The 19,435-nt window shown below is 36.8% G+C and overlaps 1 protein-coding gene across 2 annotated transcripts; it reads right to left on the reverse strand.

Moving 5' to 3' along the window:
• Nucleotides 1-5,496: 5,496 nt before the first annotated feature.
• On the reverse strand, nucleotides 5,497-18,794 carry LOC307154450 (NACHT, LRR and PYD domains-containing protein 3-like). Of its 2 annotated transcripts, none has more exons than XM_079864399.1 (9): nucleotides 18,716-18,794; nucleotides 17,575-17,764; nucleotides 17,384-17,497; nucleotides 17,193-17,306; nucleotides 14,585-16,651; nucleotides 14,300-14,473; nucleotides 14,043-14,216; nucleotides 7,112-7,158; nucleotides 5,497-6,964 (listed from the first exon to the last, which is right to left on the reverse strand). In XM_079864399.1, the coding sequence occupies exons 2-9, from the start codon at nucleotides 17,760-17,762 to the stop codon at nucleotides 6,435-6,437; spliced, it is 3,408 nt and encodes a 1,135-aa protein (XP_079720525.1). In that variant the 5' UTR covers nucleotides 17,763-17,764; nucleotides 18,716-18,794; the 3' UTR covers nucleotides 5,497-6,434. The 2 variants fall into 2 exon arrangements, with proteins under 2 accessions (XP_079720525.1, XP_079720524.1); XM_079864398.1 differs by having other exon boundaries at nucleotides 14,585-16,654.
• Nucleotides 18,795-19,435: the final 641 nt, after the last annotated feature.

Below are 19,435 nucleotides of genomic sequence, written 5' to 3' on the forward strand. Positions count from 1 at the left end.
AAGATAAAAAGACACACCCACAACATGTATTTTTTACAGTAATAAACTGTAAGTTATAAAACAGGTATATACTGGCAACACTGTTGCCAGTAGTTTACTGTAAAAAAAATTTTTGGGATCACCATTGTGCAGAAGAGTAGAGCCTGTGCTTCAGTCCAGGAGAAGATCTACAAACATTGATGATATGCTGCATATTGCTTTATTTAACAGGCGGTGACTGTGTAGTTGCTGGTCCAGTGGTAATCTTTTTATGTACAATAGTTTTTTAGTGGTCTCAAATGAAAGAAGTTCACAGTAATACTTTGCTCACATTATTAATGCATTATAAATTTTAGTTAATACATTTAAATGACAGTTGGTCAATTTAAGGCAGTCGGTTTCTGCAAGTGTAATTAGTTAACTTGAATTAGAATTTAGTGCATTTTTACAGAAACAAACTAGATTACAGTAAAGAACTGTACAATTAACAGTATTTTACTGGCAACAGTGTTGCCAGTATTTTACTGTAAAAAACCCCGGTAAGGTCTAACAGTGTATTCTCTGTGAATAATAAACGTATTATTTGCATTTGCAACTGGATCCCAAGTTAGTTCATGAATATATTCTGTTAAACCAAATTTTATCTGATAAAATGCAATGAATTCTATACGCTCACTTCTGCATTTAGCCTCAGTAGAGACATCAACTTCCAGGCTGTAGTTATTGTGAGAAAACTGAGCACAAATTTAAATCTTAATATCGCAATATGATATGATTTGATTGATTTGATATGCATCTGTATATATATATATATATATATATATATATATATATATAGGTGCTGGTCATAAAATTAGAATATCATCAAAAAGTTGATGTACTTCAAGAATATATTAGTTTCACCTGTTAAGTTGAATTCTTGAAATAAATCAACTTTTTAATTTTATGACCAGCACCTGTATGTCAGTATCTCAACCAACATAATGTACCAATAAGGTACAATAATCGGACATCGTCGGGTCTATTAGTTTGGGGAAATAGAACCGGACAAAGGCGGGTTTTATAATAAAATGGATATGTGTTTGTGCACAGTGACATAACTTGTAGACAAGACCAGACACCATCGGGCCTTAATCATACCGAAAAATACCTTCGCCTGTAGGGAAGGTACCTCCATTTTATAGAACTTCATAAATGTGGAAGGAGAGGACCAGCCGGCCGCCGCACAAATATCCTGAATAGGAAACCCAGAGGACCAAGCCCAAGACGAAGCCATGCCTCTCGAATGAGCTCTAATACCTATAGGGCAAACCTGACCCACTGTGGTACAGTACTGTGCAAAAGTCTTAGGCATGTTAATACCCCCCCCCCCCCCCCCCCATTTGGGTTCTTTCGTCTGCGCATTTACATGGTTGCTAGTCTTGAGAGCCTTCTTGAGAGCGAGAACAGAGAGAGCAGCACACAGATCGAGAGAGAGCTTTGTTTCGGGTCTAAGATTTTAAACTCAAAGTTTGTCCCCCCTCCTGATGAGTTCTGGCCAATTAGACACTGGCTAAATTTAGGAGGTGGCATTCTTTTCAGTTCTGATCGTAAATTATCTTATCTGGGGGGGTGTCTGTTCTCTAACTCTTAAGCAGAGAGAACAGAGGCCACAGTTTAGACATGATTTCTAATTAAAAGAAGATCAAAACATATTACACAGATTTCATTCAAGCCATCTTTTGAATCACGAGCATACGACCATACTGATATGAAACACAACACACTTTCATTCAAACATCTAACAGTTATAACCATTAAAGGACTTACATGGGATATAACCAAGGATAGACACATATACACATATACTAGGTTGTAGACAACAAAGAATTATGTACGATAGTCTGATTATAGGTCAGTCAAGAATTGTTCTGGGATGAGTTCTATGAATTTTGATATGTAAAGTCTCTTGGTGTGTAAAGTTTATGGGGCTCACGACATTCCAATCTGAGGTCATGGATAGTTCCTGCTGAAAAGTAGTTTTGTTCATCTCTCATGGGTCCTTAAGAAAGATGGGGTCTGTTAGTCGCAGGGGTCAGGTGACCTCTTGGTAGGGCCCTGATCAGTACCATCTCTTGAACCGATCCGTCTTGCAAAACTATCAAACGTTGACCAATTCTTCCTTTAGTTAACCAATAAAAGTCTTTGGTTACAGACTCTCTGGAGCCTGGGTGATTTATGGCTCTGGGTTTGGTGATTTGTGATTTGAGTCTGGGATGTGAAGACTCTTTGTGGGATTATGTATGAACAAAATCACCTAAAAGCTTCAATTGTGTTTGGTTCATTCTCCTAGTTGTTACATTACATTTCCAAACATTGTTTTTGCCATTAATTGTAATAATCCAGTGAGATTTCTGTATGCACAAGGAGTCTGACAACAGCCAATATGATCTGATCTCACCATCATCGAGTCTGACTAAATCCAGAAGAACTGCGGGAATGTCTCCGAGATGCTTGAAGAAACCTTCCTGCAAAGCTATAGTACTGTGGAAAATGCTGTAAAGTGAGAATGCTTTCAAAAATAAAATCACAAATTGAATTAATTTATGTTTTAACTTCTATTAACTAATTCAAATCAATATATGGTGTAACGACCCTTTGTGTTTAAAACGGCTTTTGTCCAGGTACACTTGCGCATAGTTTTTCAGGTAGCTTTGCAGGAAGGTTTCTTCAAGCGTCTTGGAGACGTTATAAACATGTTATACTGCACTATAAACCTATCTACCTTATTCCTACGCCCCATGACGCTTTGTGCGAATTATGGGTGTAACTTCCTTTAAGCTGTAAATAATCAGTGAAAGGCTCGCTTTATGAACACAATTATATGTTTTTTTCTATACGTTGGGTACAATGAGATGATATTATTCTACTCACCCTCCAACCATCAAACATTAAAAAGACATTTAAAAGTGTAAAAGGATCAACAAGGTACTTTCAACAAGAGACCATAATTAACCCCAAAAGCGAGATTCTTTCCACAGCAATAACAGACGGGTTAAAAATCACTGTAGTAATATCTATATTATGTACTAACATAATTTTCGATTATTATTAATATAATCAAAAATGTTCATTAACTTCAGAATTGCATGATACTATTTCAAAGTGATTTCCGTAATTTTGACAGTTAATAAATTGTATTTACCTGTGAAAACAAACCTGGAAAGAAGAGATGTTAGGATTGAGGAGAAAAATTAGATTGTAATTTTTCATTTACCGGTATTTCATTTCATTTATTTGTTTATTTTAAAGGGACAGTGCTCATTGATTAACAGTAAAATAACTGTAAATGAGCCAGAGTTAGCTCAACAGGCTAATTTTCATCTGTTGTCCTTGGCCAGTTATTATAAAGGCAACCTAAAAAAGTCTCAAAAGTTAGTTAGTTCTCAATAGTTCTCAAAAGTCACACTCCAGATGACCACATTTGTGTTCATTACTAAATTAAATTAAATATAAATATAAATTACATTATATAAATTATGAGTGGACACGTTGAAATTGTCTTACATCCTACAAACATTTGTACAGAGACTTTAAATCAGTGTCAGGGGCACAAGACAAAGTACAAAGCTGAGCTATATGCTATATGTGCACAGTAGGAGTTATTGTTAGGTTATATTGAGGTCTAGATGAGTAATCAAACTCTATTAACAATGTGCAAAGTGTGCAGTTGTGTTCTGGCTGCTGTTGTTTCAGTGTTTCTAGGTTTGTTTGTTTTTGGTGCGGCAAATATAGGCACAATATGGGCTTATATATACCCAAATATGTATTGTATATAGCCAATATATAAATATAGCTTATATATATAAGCTATATTTATATATTTATATATATAGCCAATATATACCTCAAATCCATATTGTGCCTACAAAAAATTGTGGCACCAACTGTCAACATGTGCTGATCATCAGTTTTTGTTTTTATTCCTATCTTTATGGCCCGTGGTCCAACTACAGTGTCTAACTCAGTATATGCTCTAATGATTTGTTGATGAGTTCATAATTGTGTCAAACAAAGAAAGCTGATGTGTCTGATGCAGCAACATGAATCTGAAGTAGACCGTATGATCTTTAGTAGAATTAATAACTCATGTTCAACTTATTTTGTCCAGCAAAGGTGACCGTTTTTGCTGTTACACTGTGAGGTATCAAATCAGCAAAAATAATTTGACTACATAACATAATTCTTTTTTGCAACTTCAACAGAAAATACATTTTTCTGAAGCACCTCAGAGACTCATGAGCAAAGATGGCAGCGAGCAGGACACGTTCCAGCCAAGCAACTACTGAGATGAATGGCAATGGTGACAATAATGAACACCAGGTGTTATAGACCTCATCGATGATCCATAGTGCATATTAAAAGAAACAAAGTTCAAACAGTTTTTGGAGTCTAACTTTGCACTTTAATTTTCATTATGAATAGATCAGCTCTTGTTATCTCTTACTTACACAAATCTATTTGTTTATCTGACCATCTCTGTCCAGAAGGAGGCACTACATGATCATTAGAGGTCGAAGAGGAACTGGATATTCAAATTACAATCCAGCATGAACCCTCCAGTCTGATACAGTTCAAACTAATGCTTTCGTGTGCTAGAACACTTGTGTGACCTCTACTGTATGTCTAATGTTAACATTCATATCGTCTTCCTTTGTTTATTCATATTACAGTGTGTTGTGTACACATAGAGTCATATTCTCTGGAAAGACGCACTAGAAGTGATCAAATAAATTGAATTGAATGCCACTTAGAGTTCTGAGCAAGGAATCTGTCACAGGCCGGGGCGGACAACTGGAACCTTACGCACCACCCCTGTAAGCCGCACCACCTCGAGGAGCTAACAGAGCACGCCAAAGACACGACAAGCAGATAGAAGGTACAAAGTTCGTCTTTATTTAATTAGAAGTAATTTCCTAAAATAAAATATCACTCGTCGACATCTATCTGTTAAAGTTCACTTCACTTATTGCATTCATATTAGAGTTTGAGATATGATGACATAATAGACTTCTGTACATCATTTTATTTATCAGTTCATTCAGTATGCTATTTGATGTGAAATGATGCTTAAATATAAATATTTTTTCAATGTAAAGTAAATGTAAAGTAAATGTAAAATGTAAAATGTAATGTAAATTGTTTTAATGTTAGGTAAACTGTGATATTTGAAAGCCCTAAACTGAGTGATAAGTGTCTGTTGTGATGTTTAATTTGAAAATAAACATAATTTGGTTATATTAAATGTGTCTTTTGGTGGTATTTAATCTGTAATCATAATATTTGCATTGCAACTGTTGCATCTTGCGCACTTTAGTTTAAACCTGTGAACAACCAAATGTAAACTGCACCTCTGACTAATGAAACTCAATAAACCACAGGCCTTACAGTTCCTGGGATAGTTTTTACTACTGGATGGTCCAGTATATTCGTGAGTTTCTCTTCTTGTGGGCGTGACTGTGAGAAATGTAAGCCCCTCAAAATCCAAACTTGTTTATTTTATTTCAAAAATATAATAAAGTTTCACATTTTCACACAAAAAAGGGAACTACAGCTGTTCACATTTTCAAATCAATGGCTAGCTTGTGTAATAATCTGTTCTGCTTGACTGATTACAGGCATTAAGATCAATAGGTAAAGTTACAGCCAGGGCTTGACATTAACTTTTTTGCTCACCAGCCACTGTGGCTAGTGGTTTTCCGAGTTACTAGCAACTCAGCATTTTCACTGGCCACAAATTTGACATCGATACCATGGGGAAAATCTGCCTTATAGATATTTTTAACTTTATCGCATAATTTGGCAGCAGTAATTGGCAATAATTTGCAATAATTTGGCTACTGTCACTTTAAGACCTGACACACGGAACCATTATACTATCACACATGCGTTTTCTTTCTCAACTATTTACATTTAAAACACAACTGACTGTGTTTACATAAATGCTCATCAAGAGTGGCATTTTGACATTATTTTGTGTGTATTTGACTGTTTAAGTGCAGAAAGCAGTGGAAAAAGAACTAATTTAGTACTGAGAGGAGGTTTTATGTGTGCGCACTTTGAGTGTGAGATATGAGAGAGACAGAGAAAGCGCAGCTGATATCGTGTATCTGTTCTGCGGAAAATGAGTATTGGAAGCATTTCAGATATTTCAATATCGATATGTATTGAAAAATCAGTTTTCGACCATATTACATTGCATGTATAATTTTGCACTTAGTTTATTATTATTATTATTATTATTATGCCATTTTAAAAGACTACAATTGAAAAATGTATATATTATATATAAAGTAGGAATGTCTGCATTACACACCAGTGCTGAAATACATCCGCATTGGCAGGCTGGTGAGTGTTAATGTCAAGCCTGGGTTACAGCAGAGTGAATAAACTATGGCGCTAGTCTAAAAAGACAGTCAGATATTTCTCAAAGACACTGAGGCATCATAAACCCTGAATCCAGCATAGAGGGGTTCTGTGAATGTGGTGTTGAATGTGTGTAAGTGTGTGAGTGTGTGTGTGTCAGAGACGCTGTAGAAGGACAGGATGCCAGCCGACTTATCCAGATAGACACCTACTGTATTAGAGGGGGGTGAAGGAGCAATTAAGTCAGTTCTGTCATTATTGTGACAAACGATGTAACTGTTATCAGAGCAGAAGAGACTCCAGGACTTGTCGTTCCATCCAAACACACAGTCACTAACTCCTTTTCTGCTGATTCCTTTATACGTCACTGCTAAACCAGTAACTCTTCCGCTCCATTCAACCTCCCAGTAACAGCGTCCAGTCAGACTCTCTCCACACAGAACCTGAGGATACGTATCAAACCTCTCTGGATGATCAGGATACGACTGCTGCTCTTTCATGTGTGTCACCTTCCTGTTCTCCTCAGACAGCATCAGTTGATTGTTCACTGTGTTTGGATCCAGTGTGAGATTATAGGCATCTGAACACAAGAAGAGAGATGAGAAGTACATTAAGCATAGTTTCAGAGCTGTCTCTGTGTGTGTGTGTGTGTGTGTGTGTGTGTGTGTGTGTGTGTGTGTGTGTGTGTGTGTGTGTGTGTGTGTGTGTGTGTGTGGAAAAGACCTACATTTTCTTAGTCCTGGTGTGATTCTAAAATGTTCTCCATAATCCAAACTAGAAAGAGACAAATATAAAGCAAAATAATACAAATGTTTGCTCATTAAAAGTGTATAAAACAAAATGAGGCACTTAAAAAGTGAAAACAAGAGCCAAATTCAGAAGTCTTGTAAGAAAGTCTAATAGCCAGCCACAGAGACAGAATGATCTATATGATAAGATGAAAGTCTTAAGTATCAGACATATTTCATAATTATTGATACTTCAGCAAAAACTAATACTAGGTTAACTAATGTAAGAAAAAAGTCCTCAAAATAACCACATAAGACAAGTAAACAGTCAGCAATACAATAAGAACAAATAAACTAACTACAAACAAAACAGACCTATAATTAAACTGAACTGAAATACAAATGCGTTGGATATTCAGATAAGTAATAGCCTACAACAAAACATTGAACAATCAAATTTAAAATAACACTGCAAATAAAATTGCATAGTCTTACTGTACACATTAAATATATATATATTAATTCTTATTAAAGCTGATTAAGTTAAGTCAGTCAAGATCACTGAGTGATTTTCCTTTGTCATTTGTTTGATTATCATTAATGACAGACAGCAGCAGGAATACATTAGGCTTCTGTCACTTTAAGAGCTAATGCATGGATCCAGCATACTGTTACACACACATTTTCTGTGTATGTTTACTTAAGACATAACCCACTGTATTTACGTGAATAATTTCCAAAAGGGCATTTTGACATTTTTGTGTGTATGGGCGGATCTGAAGGCCATTTGCTTATCCACATTGGCATAACTTTGTTTTCAAACGTGAGTGGGACAGGAGTGTGTGTGTGTGTGAGTGTGTGTGTGTGTGTGTGTGTGTGTGTGTGTGTGTGTGTGTGTGTGTGTGTGTGTGTGTGTGTGTGCCCTTGTTTATATTACATTGTGGGGACCAAATGTCCCCATAAGAATAGTAAAACCTGAGATCACCTACATTGTGGGGACCAGCCAGCGGTCCCCACTTTTCAAAAGGCTTATAAATCACACAGGATGAGTTGTTTTGAGAAAGTAAAAATGCAGAATGTTTCCTGTGATGGGTAGGTTTAGGGGCAGGGGCAGTGTAAGGGGATAGAATGTACAGTTTGTACGGTATAAAAACCATTACGTCTATGGAGAGTCCCCACAAAGATAGTGAACGAGACATGTGTGTGTGTGTGTGTGTGTGTGTGTGTGTGTGTTAAAAAATAAAATGATGTCAAGTAATCAATTTCAATAGTACCTTTAGTTTAATTTATTGACAAAGAACTCATGTTTAATGTGAAAGTTTCTTCTTTAAATCTACTATATAATACAATTAGTGCTGTCAATCAATTAAAAAAAATTAACTAAATTAATCACAAATTTTCTGTGATTAATAACGATTAATCACAATTGAAAACACAAGTTTTTAATATTATTTATAATTTAATAATTTCACAGTTAATCTCCAAATGAATGTAGAAGCAACAAAAAGACACTATATTTTAAATATTGTTTAATGTCCGGTATCACTGATACTAACACTGCTACTGATGTCTCGATGATGTCTCCCCAAATTTAAAACATTAATTAAAGCCATTCAACATTACAGTGTATTGAAAGCTATCAATTATTTTTTACATTTGTTAGGATTAAAAAAATATACTCGACAAAACTGACATTTTGGGGTAAATGTGTGTGTTACTGTTCATTCAAGTGCGAAAGAGAACTCGATTCTGGAGCGTTGACAAATTTGACAAATTGAATTTTACTGTATTAATAACTTTTTTTATTTGTTTTTTAAACGTTAAATTAGAATCAATTAATATACCTAGATATTTAAAATCAGATACCGTTGACAGCTGTTCCCCTACAATACAAATATTGGGTGTGAAATTATCTGTTGACCTCTTCGTAAAAAACATACATGAGGTTTTCTTTATATTTAAATGAAGACAGGAATTATTAAGCCATTGCATGACATTGGCCATCACTGCTGTAAGCTTAAGAGCTGCTTGCTGTTTGGTCGGTGCATGTACATAAATGACAGTATCATCTGCATACATTTGAATGTCAGACTCATTGCATACAGTGGGAAGATCATTTATGTATATGCTAAACAACAGGGGCCCTAAAATTGATCCCTGAGGTACACCAATATTACAACTGATGGCCGATGACACCTCATCATTTATCCGGACTCTTTGTTCTCGATCTTCCAGATAGGATTGCATCCACTCAATAACCTTGGGGGCGACATTGAACCATGAAAGCTTTTTGAGTAGGACACCATGATCCACAGTGTCGAAAGCTTTCTTTAGATCTAAGAATATGGCCCCAACAACTCCTCCTTTATCTAATTTAGATCTCACATTCTCCAGGAAAAAGCAGTTTGCAGTTTCCGTTGAATGGTTGGATCTAAAACCAAACTGCATAGGATGCAATCTGAAAGGGCTGTTGTTGAGGTGGCTAGTAAGTTGTTCTACTACATGTCTTTCTATTACCTTTGACACTATGGGTACTATGCTAATTGGTCTGTAGTTACAGACCTTAGATGTATCACCTGTTTTGGGAATCGGTGTTATTATAGCTGTCTTCCATGCTTTAGGATAAATTCCTTCATTGATGGATCTATTAATAATATGAGTTAATGGACTAGACAAACACTCATTAAACACTTTCAAAAACATTGTGTCCAGTCCATACACATCTTTGGCTTTGGAATTCTTTAGGGAACTTATTATCATTCTCACTTTAGCTTCAGAAATTTCCTGGATCTCCAATATAGGTTTATTGTAGTTTGCAGGCATCATATTTAGTGAATTAGTGGATAGGTTATGTGTCAGGGTCGATACTGATTCTACAAAGTATGAATTAAAAATTTCTACTATTTGAGCTTCGTCCTGTGTAATACTATTATTAAAACAGATTTCCAAGCGCTGTTCATTACCATTATGATGTTTTCCTGTCAACCTCTTTATGTTCTCCCAAATCAATTTGGTATTTCCCTTTGCTTTGTCAATAACATTAAGAAAAAAATTCGCTTTTGCTTTCCTAATCTCTTTTGTTACCTTATTTCGTAGGCCTACAAACTTTAATCTATCAGTTACTAGTTTTGATTTTAGGGCTGCTTTCAATGCCGAATCTCATTCTCTCATCAGTTTGTGTATATCACTACTTAGCCATGGAAACTCACTTTTTCCTGCGGTCAGGTTTAGTTCTCCTTAGAAAATTATTCATCGTACGTTGAATTTTGGAGAAAAAAATCTGACAGTCAGAGTCAACATCAGAATAAGACAATATATTATTCCATTTAATTTTTTTAATTGCATTTTCAAAGTCATTTTGTTGTCCTTTAGGTATTCTGAGCTGACTATGCTTTTTTACACAACAGTTAAAACGCATTTTTGTCAATTTCCTAACTCCAAATATTAAATTATGGTCGGATAACCCAGTGATCAAATTGAACGTTTTAACAATTCTCTCTGGTTTACTACTGAATATCAGGTCTATCAGTGTTTTTGACCTCTGTGTTATTCTTGTTGGTCCCTTAATTAGCTGTGTCATGTCAAAAATATCTGTAATTATTTTAAGGGCACTTCTATTACGTTTATCCTCCCAGTTTATGTTAAAATCCCCCATTAAAATGACCTCTTTTCCAGAATTACATTCTTTTAGTATACTCTTTAGTTGATCTAAAAACAAAACTAGTGTGGAAGAAGGTGGTCTATACAAGCCAATAAGGCTGAAGGACATTTGTGGAGACAATGTAATATTGAGTCCAGTACATTCAAGCCCATTTTCATGTTTCCACTGGATTTGATGGCATTTGATGGTATCTCTGACATAAAACATTAACCCCCCTCCTCTTCCTTCAGGCCTGTCCCTCCTAAAGATATTATAGCCTGGGACACTTAATGCTGCACTTGGGGAGTTTTTATGTAGCTAGGTCTCCGATAGACACAGGTAATCCAAATTAGAGTTTACAATAAGATGTTGAATTTGTTCACTTTTCCCTGTGACACTACGAATGTTTATGTGTCCTTCAAGTAATCCCTTAGGTTTTGCTCGTGGATCCCACAGCATTCGAGCCTGATTTACAGTTTGTACGAATTTCCACTTCTTGCGCTTAATAATTGCAGGATTTAAGAGTTTCCTTTTAGTTGGCTGTTGTAGTTTCGTAGTAATGATATTTACTGGGTCCAGTTCAACATCAGAAGACCGCGAAATCAACAAGGACAAATTTCCTCGACCCATATCAATTCCCATAGAAAAACAGGGAGCCGCGCACAGCGCCGGACCCTGGCACTCACCCAACTCGTCGGCCACCCGCACATCACCGGCTGCCTCCACCGTAATGAATTCAGTTTGTTTATTTGGCCTGGGATTGAGTTGGACATCTCCAGAGAGTAGAATAGTTGTTGTCAACAGGTAGCCGAGTAGTTTCCGGAATACATAGTATCCTTTAATGTTTCGATTTTTATATGAAGAATTGCGCTGAGGTGCATAGTGCGCTTTACCATTATTTTAAAAATCGTGTTATGCTCCATACTGTCCGCTCCAATGAAACGTCAAGCACACGTGCTTTGTGGGGATGTTGGCTTTTCCCAACACCGGCATTGTAACGCCGTTCCAGCATGGTCGCACTGACATGATCATTAACACCGCTATATAGCTGGTAATTATTATAACATGCCAAAAATAGAGCGCAGATTTATACTTCCACTCATTGCGAGATTTTCTTTGCTGAAGTCGGCGTAATTGCAAAATGACATTAGACTCTAGTAGAGCAGCACCTGCCTCACTGCATCCACTTCCGTCCGCCATCATCCGCAAAAATGCATTTTTAAAGATCCAATTGGGGGTATGGGTGCGTTGACAGCACTGAATACAATATGTTATTAGTCCTTAGATTTTTCCTGTTAGTGACTAAATACATAAATCCACAACTAATGTTTGTGATGCTCTGGTGATAGAACATTTGTTAAGCGTGCCAGAGGTTTTAGGTTCTAATCTGCCCTTGAATAGTTTTTTTTTTTTTTCTTCTCCAACCAAAGATGTGAATCAGTGATTTATATCAAGAGCAGGAACATGTTTAGGTGAATTTCAGCATGAAAAACAACACATTCCAACATCAGTTTACCTATTATTTAACTCTAGTCAACTATAGAGTAGAGTTGTCAAGATACCAAAATTATGGCTTCGATACGATACCAGAATGAAATACCTCGATACCGATACTGAATCGATACCACAGGAAAAAAACTAAAACAGTAACATTTTATAAATTATTTTTACAGAATGATTTTTATAAATTAATTTAAAAGAAAACTTAAAACTCACTTGACCAGTATGTTCCTCCCCTGCTTTTTGGCCATTCCCTTGGCCAATAGAATTCTGAATTGATAGTAATGTCAATGTTGCAAACATCTCTGTAAGAATGTTCACATTGGCATGTAATTATTATTATTTTATTTAATAAAGGGTTATTAAATAAAATAATAATAATTACATGCCAATTGACATTGACATTTCTATCAATTCAGAATTCTACTCAGAATTCTGAATAGGTTGGGATGACCAAAATCTTATTTCAAGATTTAATTTTTTTAATTTCTTTTTTTTATTTATTTTATAATGACAACAATATATAGTTAATTAATTAAATTTTTATCTTTTTTATTAAAAATAAGCAAAAAAGAAAAATACAAACAATATGACAAACTAAAATAGACAAATAAAATAAACAGTGCTTCATTTCTTTTTTGAATGCTACTGTTTAATAGACCTACAGTAGCTGAAAAAATCTACAGAGAAAAAGTCTTCACTCTATAAAAGACTGATTCTTAATAAATAGATGTGATTCTCTAATTTCTTTTGTTGTTGGATTAACATTTATCACACAGAATATTAGGCTGCTGATCCGGCCCTTTAAGACCTGCACGTACCCAATACATTGGAATGCATACGATTTCTTTTTACAAATGGTTTGCGTTCACTAAAGACATACCGGACTGTGTTCATGCGAATACTTACCAGGACTCGCATTTTTACATAGAAAAAATCTATTCAAACCTAATAATCCGCGAAAGGGAACTGAAGTCATGATCGCATGCTGTCTAACAGGCATGTGTGCGCTCTTCAGGGCAGAGCCTGGCAGCACGAGCAAGTCTCGCATTTATATTTCTCATGCATGCATGTTTCTTTGTCAAGCATTGCGCGAATATATTTTACTTTTCTGCTGTGGAACAGTGGAAGCAGAGTTCTGCACACAAATCCTGACTCCGACTGTCACATATTGACGCAAATAAAGAAATACTGCTCTTATTATTTAGAGTGCTGTCACTCTTAAAGTAGCGGTACTAATAACATTTCATATCGTACCAGTATCGCTACCTTTTGAGTACCGGTATATCGTGCAACACTATTATAGAGATATTTAATTTGTATTAGATTAATCTGTACTGCGAGGTGTTTAAAAAATGCTTATCCGAGGTGAAGAAAAGGAAAATGCATTGGATGAAATGCAGCAGCAGTACAGTAATCATTTTACCTAGATTATCTTTTTTTATAATCGTTGGAAGCCAAAATCGAAATCTAAAATCAATTACAATTAATCGCACAGCCCTTACTCTATGTGTATATATATTAACTTACGTAACTAAGCTCAGAGCTTCTCAAAACTGTCCTGGAAACGCCCCACCACTGCTTATTTTGGATGTCTCCCTCAATTAACACCTGATTCAACTCACCATCTAATTATTAAAGACTGAAAGACTTGAATTGGGTCTGTCCGATGAGGGAGACATCCAAAATGTGCAGTGGTGGGGGTCCACAGAACAGGTTTGAGAAGCACTGACTTAACTGACTCAACTGAGATTAATACTATTAGTGATCTTGTGTAAACACCCACATACTTGAGTATCTGCAGTTTATAGTTTGGATGGTTGAGTTTGTTGGAGAGCAGCTGGACTCCTGATTCTCCTGGGTGATTGTAGCTCAGGTCCAGCTCTCTCAGGTGTGAGGGGTTTGAACTCAGAGCTGAAGACACATAACCACAGCCTTCCTCTGTCACCATACAGCCAGACAACCTACAGACACACAGTCAGATCATCTACAGACACACATCAACAGTTTGACCAATTGACTGACATTATCTCTTATTCTTAAGCACCTCAGTATCTCCAGCCGACAGTTTGGACTCTTCAGTCCATCAGAGAGCAGCTTCACTCCTGAATCATGCAGGTCATTGTTACTCAGGTCCAGCTCTCTGAGGACGGAGTTTGAGGATTGAAGAGCTGATGACACAATTTCACACGACTGATCAGTGAAATTACAGCCAGCAAGACTGAAAGAGAGCAGAACAAGAGAATTGGCTAAATATACTCAAGATGTTTAAGCAAAATTGTTTTAATTCCATTTGGTTTAAAACTTCACATTAACAACATTACACACTCACATGGCTTTGGTGCAGTTGATCACAGCTGGTATTAGTCTTCTTCTACCCTTATCTGATGTGTTGTATTTCTTGAGGTCCAGCTCATCCAGCACCTCCTCTGACATCTGAAGCATGTAGGCGATGGTTGAGCAGTGAGCAGGAGAGAGTTTCTTCTCTGAGTGTTTGTCTGATTTCACAAACTCCAGAATCTCTCTGGACAGAGTCTGATCTTTCACTTCCAGCAGACAGAGGAACAGATTGATGGATCTTTCAGTGGAGAGACCATGTCCATCTTTGATTTTCTCTTTAATGTACTGTGTGGTTCTCCTGATGCTCTCTGAGCTGTTCTGTGTGTGTGTCAGTAGATCCTGTAAGAGTCTCTGATTGGACTCCAGTGAGACGCCCAGCAGGAACCGCAGGAACAGATCCAGCTGTCCGTTCTCAGTCTCAAGAGCTTTATCTACTGCACCTTTAAGAAGATTATGCACTACATCAATAAACTGCAATGTGTCGACATTTTTCATTACATAATGGTAAAACACATAGAAAGCAGCGAGAAACTCCTGGACGCTCAGATGAATGAAGCTGTAGACTTTCCTCTGATGAATCACCGATTCCTCCTTAAAGATCTCAGTGCAAATCCCAGAATACACTGAGGCGTCAGTGATGTCCATGCCGCTCTCAATCAGGTCCTCCTCATAGAACATCACATTGCCCTTCATCAGCTGTTTGAAAGCCACTTCAGCAAGTTTCACAATCACTTCTCTGTTGGACTGCAGGAGTTTCTCTGGATCTCTCTCTTCATACTTCTGATTCCTCATGTTGATCTGAATCAGCAGGAAGTGGATGTACATTTCAGTCAGAGTTTGAGGGATTTCTGCACTCAGATCTTCTTTCAGGAGCTTCTGAAGCACAGTGGATGAGATCCAGCAGAAGACAGGTATGTGGCACATGATGTGGAGGCTTCTTGCTCTTCTGATGTGTGAGATGATTCTGCTGGCTTGATGCTCGTCACTGATTCTCTTCCTGAAATATTCCTCCTTCTGAGGCTCATTGAATCCCTGAATCTCTGTCAGACGATTGATGCATTTGGAGGGGATCTGATTGGCTGCTGCTGGTCTGGAGGTGATCCAGATGAGAGCCGAGGGAAGAAGCTCTCCTTTAATGAGGTTTGACATCAACACACCCACTGATGAAGTCTCAGTCACATCAGAAACTTTCTGATCATCTGAAAACATCATTGTCATTCTGCTTTCATCCAGACCATCAAAGATGAACACAACTTTACACTCCTCATAAATCTTTGAGTCCAGATCTTGAAGTTCAGGATGAAAGTCCCGCAGAAGTCTGTGAAGACTGTACTGATGATCTCGGATCAAGTTCAGCTCTCGAAATGGAAGCACAAACATTAAATCTACATCCTGATTGGCTTTTCCCTCGGCCCAGTCCAGAATGAACTTCTGCACAGAGACGGTTTTTCCGATTCCAGCGATGCCTTTAGTAAGAACAGTCTTGATTTGATCTTTCTCCTCACATCCTTGTTCAGGTGAGGCTTTAAATATGTCATTGCAGTAGATTGGAGTGTCTTGTGAGTGTTGTGTTCTGACTGTTTTCTCCATCTGTAAAACCTCATGTTCTTCATTCACTCCTTCTCTCTCTCCGTCTATGATGTAGAGCTGTGTGAAAACCTTGTTTAGGAGGGTTTCATTCCCATGGAATTTGGTTCCCTCAAATAATCTCTCATACTTGACCTTCATGCTGGTTTTGTGTTGGTCTTTGACTGTCTGTAGTTCATTATCCACTGGTTTCTGCAGGTCTCCAGTCTGCTGCTGCAGGACTGCTTGTGTGTAACAGTGAGCAGAACCAGCAGAACTGGATCCTCTCATGACTCTGTGTGTCTGTAGAACAGGACGTGTTCTGCATTTATTTCTGCACCGAGGACAGTCAAAATCTTCTGATGGTCTGGACTGATCCCAGTAGAAACTGATGCACTGTCTGCAGAAAGTGTGTCCACAGGTGATAGAGACTAGATCTTTGAGAGCCTGCTCACAAACTCCACACCTGGACTGAACCTGCATCAGATCGTCACTGCTGAGTGAAAGAAAATATTAGTTTTGAATCACAATAAATAAACACAAAGAGGAGAATAGAAGAATAATTTGCACCAGACAATTTTGTTAGGACCGGTCGAGCTTTGCATTATTAATTACGACTACTATGACTATTCAATAAAAAAATGTTGAATGTAAATGAAAATATTTCTACTATTGGAACAGATGTGAAACTTTGAACATTTTAAGTACTATTCCATTCCTAATATTGTAATGTATAGGCGTATATAAAAACATCCCGCACTAGGCAAGGTTGTCCTTTGCTGTAAAAAACCCTGATGTCTGTATGTGAATGGCCTTCTTGCAATAATAAAACTTAAGGAAAACATGGTTTGGTCTACCTGGTTTATTGCAAACTCACCACAAATAATTTAAGAATAAAGTAAGAATAAAGCATTCTGGAGATGCTGCTTTGTAGATCTTCAGCATCATTCAATCAAAGTACTCAATCTCCAATTATGTATCAATCTCCATTTAAGTATTTCATGAGGTCTATTCAATATCAGAGTTTATCTTACCTGGGGTCAGAGGTCACTGCTTCATCTGTGATATTAGGAGGCATAACTATAGATGAGTTTCTCTTCATAGACACACAGCTGGGTTCTGGAGAGGCTGATTTGTGATTCTTTAGCCTCATGAGATCAAAGGACTTAGTCAATCTCCATTTATGTATTTCACGAGGTCTATTCAATGCCAGAGTTTGTCTTACCTGGGGTCAGAGGTCACTGCTTCATCTGTGACATTTGGAGGCATAACTATAGATGAGTTACTCTTCATAGACACATAGCTGGGTTCTGGAGAGGCTGACTTGTGATTCTTTAGCCTCATGAGATCAAAGGACTTAGTCAATCTCTATTTATGTATTTCACAAGGTCGATTCAATGTCAGAGTTTGTCTTACCTGGGGTCAGAGGTCACTGCTTCATCTGGGATATTTGGAGGCATAACTATAGATGAGTTACTCTTCATAGACACACAGCTGGGTTCTGGAGAGGCTGCAGTGGCCCTCGCCTCAATCTCCTCATTCAGACTCATTTTAGAGGCAGTGTCCTCATCCTCCATCCTCCACAGTGTTTTGCTGCTCTTCATTCCTTTTAATAAAATAGGCAACACAATTTATGGAATTCACATTTTCCATAAAGAACACAACAAACATGAAATAATTGGGGGAATCATTCATCTAAGGTCACTAAAACTCTTTTTTAGTTTCTTTTGGCCAATAAAAGCTGCTTTAAATGATTCTTCATTAGGGTTGCAACAATATATCGTGTCACAATATATCCCAACACAAAAATGCAACAATATGTATCATAGTAATATTAGTATAGTCTTGCAATTATATTGCATTGAGTTCAGTATCGTGATATGTATCAAATCGTGACAAGAGGGTATTGTTACACCCCTAATTTTCATTTATAAGTTTAGACTTGGGTTGTGAATAATTAATAACACGTTTTTGTTTTAATTTGTGATAAATTGCACCCAAATTAATTAAAGGCCACATAAATACAGGCCATACATCACACCATCAATTTGTTATTTTACATTCTTTTTTTACTTTTAATTTTTGAACAATTACAAAAAAAAAAAAAAAAAAAAATTTATGTAAAACTGAACTGAATGTAAAACTCTCAGATCAGATCATGTGACTTCACTCTAAAAACCATAACAACCAGAAAAACTGGTTTACAGTGCAGCATAAAAACAACAACAACAACTTTACATACAAAAAAAGAATTTTAAACATGAATTAATTTAACATCTGTTCAAGACAGGGCAATACTCTGTGAAAGTAATCAAATTTATTAGTACACAAATGCTTCTTACATCAAATAGATTGCTCTGGTTAAATAAAGTCACGGTCTCTGTATGACAAAATCTTTCAAAACAGTCTTTCATCAAATGCAGCACCCACTTCACCTCAAATCTCATCATCGGCTGTGCGGACAAGTGAAGTCTACACAAATGACTTCAGGTGGTTACATATTTTTAGTTTTAAACTGTCTAAGTGGTAACATGTCATGTAGTTTAAACATACTTACCATGAAAACTATCCTGCTAGTCAATGTTGATATTTCATCCTGTTTCCTTGCCGATGAAAAGCTGCAGTATGGTTTTGTTTTCAGCTTTAGCTGTTCTACTTGTTACACCTGTTTTATTCAGAATTCAAGGAGGAGTTTCATGAAGTAGTTTGTTTGTTTGTTTTTCCGAAAAAGAAAAATGCATGCCATAACCCTGCACAGAAACAGCAATGTGGTTTGGAGCAAATCACAAGCTATTCAGAATTAGTTTGATTAATAGCAACCAAATAGCATTGTATGTGTTTGATTACATTACTTATGGATGATACAAGACTCCTTAGTTACTGGCAACTTGGGGCAAAAAAACAAGAAGTGTTTTTTTTCTCATTTTTGCACGGTCACAATTGGCATTTCAATGAAACAAAGATTGCTAAAGTAAACAGTGTATGGGGATGGTCCGGAGTAAAATCAACCTAGGGTCCTTTGCACCATGACCTCGAGCCAAACACCCCCCAGAAGCCTTTTTTCCCTTGGTCGAACATTATTAGTTAGAGCTTATTTCGAGATATCAGCCGAATGGCTTAGTGCAGGCGCTAATGGATCCAATGATGTATCTCGTAAATTACCCCACTAATAATGCTCAGAATGGTACCAAACTTCTACAGTAGTACAAATAGGTTCTGTACTCATAAAACAAGGCATTGGAAAGTTTATAAGTACATCAGGAGTTTATTTAAATAA

Source organism: Squalius cephalus, assembly GCF_949319135.1.
Source record: "Squalius cephalus genome assembly, chromosome: 2".
Classification (NCBI taxonomy): domain Eukaryota; kingdom Metazoa; phylum Chordata; class Actinopteri; order Cypriniformes; family Leuciscidae; genus Squalius; species Squalius cephalus.

Coding starts and splice junctions, on each gene's coding strand:
- LOC307154450 (XM_079864398.1), bottom strand. CDS start 17,762: ATGAAGAGCAGCAAAACACTGTGGAGGATGGAGGATGAGGACACTGCC. Junction 17,307..17,383: donor GCAGTGACCTCTGACCCCAG/GTAAGACAAACT, acceptor TGATCTCATGAG/GCTAAAGAATCACAAATCAG. Junction 7,159..14,042: donor TATAAACTGCAGATACTCAA/GTATGTGGGTGT, acceptor GTCTCTTTCTAG/TTTGGATTATGGAGAACATT.